Source organism: Papaver somniferum, unplaced genomic scaffold, assembly GCF_003573695.1.
Source record: "Papaver somniferum cultivar HN1 unplaced genomic scaffold, ASM357369v1 unplaced-scaffold_75, whole genome shotgun sequence".
In the NCBI taxonomy this organism is placed as follows: domain Eukaryota; kingdom Viridiplantae; phylum Streptophyta; class Magnoliopsida; order Ranunculales; family Papaveraceae; genus Papaver; species Papaver somniferum.
Genome location: NW_020650415.1, coordinates 889,754 through 893,519, shown reverse-complemented (window position 1 = coordinate 893,519; position 3,766 = coordinate 889,754). Strand labels below are relative to the sequence as shown.

The following is a 3,766-nucleotide window of genomic DNA, read 5'->3' as shown; positions in this document are numbered from 1 at the left end:
ATCATCCTCATCCAATTTATCCATTCGTGCATTCATTGGATGTTGGATTGGGATGGGGATACCGAATTTGAAATCCGTCATCTGTGTACTGGATTGGATGTGGATGCCCATGCTCAATCCTAGTCTCCAGTGATGGCATATTAGTTTTCGGAGTACTCTTTTTTAAAAAGAATAATAATATATCTTTTTTTTGCATGCATCCAGCGAGATAGATTTTTTTCTTTAATAAAAATTGAAAGCTATATTAAAGTTTAAACTTCAAGGAGGTCTACTGCTTACAAGCCCATGTAGCTAGGAAAAGAAAGAGAAAAATCCCCCACTCCGATGTTGATGAGTTTCGAACTCAGATTGTTGGGATCATCACCCAGCGACTTTACCACTGTATTACGGTGACACTGCAAAAAAAGTGTATTAGAGTAGACTTGCACCTACGAGGACTTTTCCTTCAAATGATGAGAAAGCAGATCCTTAAGAATAACACTATCCAAAAAACTGCAGTTTAAGTGGTTCTTTTTGTCACTAATATTATACATACCGAGAAAAGAAAGGAATTTAAACAAAAGCATAAAAGAAGAACACCCCGTAACAAAAGCAACACCACCAAAATTGCATCAATTTTATGTTTATGGGGAATGAATGAAAGAATTATACTACATTCGCCATTGTTGGCTATCCAGACAAGCGGGTGACAACAAGGATCACTAGTGTAGAGTTCATGTGGTCCCATACTTCGACGAGCAAATTAATGAACCCTTTGTTAATCTTAAGCATTTTTTATTAGTGTCAGCTGAGCAGCTTCTTTTTATATGAGCCCAATTGCTCAGGAATTCAGTGCTCAATGAGTAAATGTCATCGAGAGAAAACACTAAAATTTATTATGGATCTAAGTTCATTGATTCAATTTAGAGGGTGTGGTGGAGGGTTTTATTGCTTTGTTCAAAATGGACAAGCCTTACCTGGATTTTCATCACTCAGAGAAATACCCTACATTTTGATACCATCCCATGTGACATAACATGGTTTGGATTTGGAGCACTGAGTATATCAGAAAAACGAAGAAATTAAACAGCAATTAGTTGAGATTTGAGAACCACTATAACATATAGTTTCTACACCATACATGTACTCTGACATGTCTGTATTGTTGCGAATCTGCTTAGTTATTTGCAGACATTCGATAATGCACCATACCCACTATTGTGATATACCAGCTGTTCTGTTCATGGCAAGGATACTATTCAGAATGTGTCTGAGACTAATTAGGAAGGTCTCAAATATACACGTTTGTTAGAACATAAATTAGGAAAGTCTGAGACTGATATGGAATGTGTTTATACTAGAAAAGTCTAGGAAAGACTTATTCTAGGAAATCGAGACTGATATGGAATGTATTTCTATTAGGACTCTATTATGTGGTCGCACATATATATATCCTTGTAATCAGTTTTGAAGAGACATGAAATAATATACACAAAATTCTTAACATGGCATCAAGAGCCAGTTTCGAAACCTAAAAAAAAAAAAACTAAAGATGGTTAACGAAATTGAATCATCCAAAGGAAAGACGGTGGAATATGATGTACAAAAGAAGAACCCTGTATATTACCTAGGTTCGAGTGATGGACCAGGAAATATCATCACGCCAATAACTTTGAGAGGAAATAATTATGATGAATGGGCTAGAGCCATAAGAAGATCGTTAATAGCCAAAAGAAAATTTGGTTTTATTGATGGAACAGTTACAAGACCTGAAGATCCGGATCAGTTGGAAGAATGGATAGCAGTGCAATCAATGCTGGTCTCATGGATCAGTAACACGCTGGAGTTATCAGTGAGATCAACTTTGGGAGATTATGAGGATGCAAGTCTATTATGGGCACACTTGAAGAGAAGATTTTGCGTTGTTAGTGGAACAAGAATATGCCAACTAAAAGCATCTTTAAGTGACTGCAAACAGAAGAAAACGGAGGAAGTTGCTATATATTTTGGAAGATTGAACAAAATATGGGATGAGATGGTGACTTATATGAAGATACCCCAATGCAAGTGTGGAAAGTGCACCTGTAATATTGCATCTCAGGTAAGTTTGTTGAGAGAAGAAGATTTATTGCATTATTTTCTGATTGGGTTAGATTCTGTATACAGCTCTTTGCGTGAACAATTGCTTGCAAGAGAACCATTGCCGTCTGTGGATGTTGCATATCAAACAATTGTGAACTCAGAACGCCTGAAAATTGGAGATGGAGTTGTGACTACAGAGATGCAAGAGAATGTTATGGCTTTTAAGGTGCAATCTGATCAACGCCTACTTAATAGTGCTTATGATCCCAACAAGTACTGCAAAACTTGCAGCAGACAAGGACACTCTGATGATGGTGTTTTAAGATTATTGGATATCCAGAATGGTGGGGAGACAGACCAAAGAATGGAAGAGGAGGAAGAACTGGAGGAAGAGGACGTACTGGAAGAGGAGGTAGAGGACAAGGAGGAAATCCTGTTCGTGCTCATAACCTGCATATTTCGGCAGCAAAGGAGAGTGCTGGTGCTGGTACGTCATCAGCTGATGGAACGGGTCTAGTAGGAGTTACAGCAGCACAAGTTCAAGAGGTGATGGAGTTTTTAAACTCAAGAAAGTCTGGTTCTCATCTACAAGGTAAAAAGAATAAAACATCCTGGATTGTTGACACAGGTGCAACAAATCATGTTACGTATGAACTTCTTAACATGAGGAGTGTACGAGATATTAGGGCATGTTCAGTTGGATTGCCTAATGGAAAATATGCATACTCTGAGAAAATTGGAACCGTGATTCTCCCTGGTGGATTGAAACTTGAAAACGTGCTTTATGTACCACAGATAACCTGTAACCTAATTTCAGTCACACAACTTATTGATGAGATTGAGTTGTATTATTCAATGTACTAACAAATTATGTCTTATACAGGACCGGTCTACGAGGAGGATGATTGGAGTGGCTGAGAGACAAGGTGGACTATATATTTTCTGTGGTGTGCCGCATGTTGAAGTTATGGCTGTGCATGAAGATTCATATGAGTTGTGGCATCAGCGTATGGGACATCCTTCAGAAAAAGTTTTGCAGAAATTGCAAGGTGTGAGTAGATTAATTAAGAAGAATAATGATGCTTGTGATATTTGTCCCCGGGCAAAGCATCGTAGAAGCAGTTTTGCTAGTAGTTTGAGTAAATCGAATTGTATTTTTGATTTAGTTCATATAGATTTATGGGGTCCTTATAAGATCCATTCATCATGTGGAGCACAATATTTTCTAACAATAGTTGATGATTTTTCAAGAGGTGTTTGGATTTATTTAATTCGGAATAAAACAGAAGTTGAATCAATATTTCGTGAATTTGTTGCTCTTGTGAAGCGTCAATTTAACAAGGATATTAAAATTGTTAGAAGTGATAATGGAACGGAATTTAATGCATTACGTGGGTATTTTAAGACTAGTGGAATAGTCTTTGAGACGTCTTGTGTAGGTACTCCACAACAGAATGGAAGAGTTGAGAGAAAACATCAACATATAATGAATGTGGCACGGGCTTTGAGATTTCAAGCAAGCTTGCCGAAACGGTTTTGGGGAGAGTGTGCATTGACAGAGGCGTACTTGATCAATCGTACTCCTACACCTATCCTAAATAATAAAACACCATATGAAGTATTGTTTGGAAAACCACCTCTATATAAACAGTTGAAGGTCTTTGGATGTTTGTGTTATGTATATGATCAAAGTAGCAAAGGAGAT

The 3,766-nt window shown here is 37.4% G+C and overlaps 1 protein-coding gene across 1 annotated transcript; it reads left to right on the top strand.

Annotated features, from left to right (window-relative positions):
- The first annotated feature begins 1,773 nt into the window (after positions 1-1,773).
- Positions 1,774-3,195, top strand: LOC113344212. Its single transcript, XM_026588223.1, has 4 exons — positions 1,774-1,811; positions 2,146-2,287; positions 2,386-2,653; positions 2,945-3,195. Exons 1-4 carry the CDS (start codon positions 1,774-1,776, stop codon positions 2,977-2,979), a joined length of 483 nt encoding a protein of 160 aa, XP_026444008.1. The 3' UTR covers positions 2,980-3,195.
- The last annotated feature ends 571 nt before the right edge of the window (positions 3,196-3,766 follow it).

Bases quoted from the DNA above. Each gene is read 5' to 3' on its own strand.
- LOC113344212 (XM_026588223.1), top strand. From the start codon at position 1,774: ATGGATAGCAGTGCAATCAATGCTGGTCTCATGGATCA. The intron at 2,288-2,385 runs GTGCAATCTGAT...TGGTGTTTTAAG, and splicing joins AGAATGTTATGGCTTTTAAG to ATTATTGGATATCCAGAATG. The intron at 2,654-2,944 runs GTAAAAAGAATA...TGTCTTATACAG, and splicing joins GTCTGGTTCTCATCTACAAG to GACCGGTCTACGAGGAGGAT.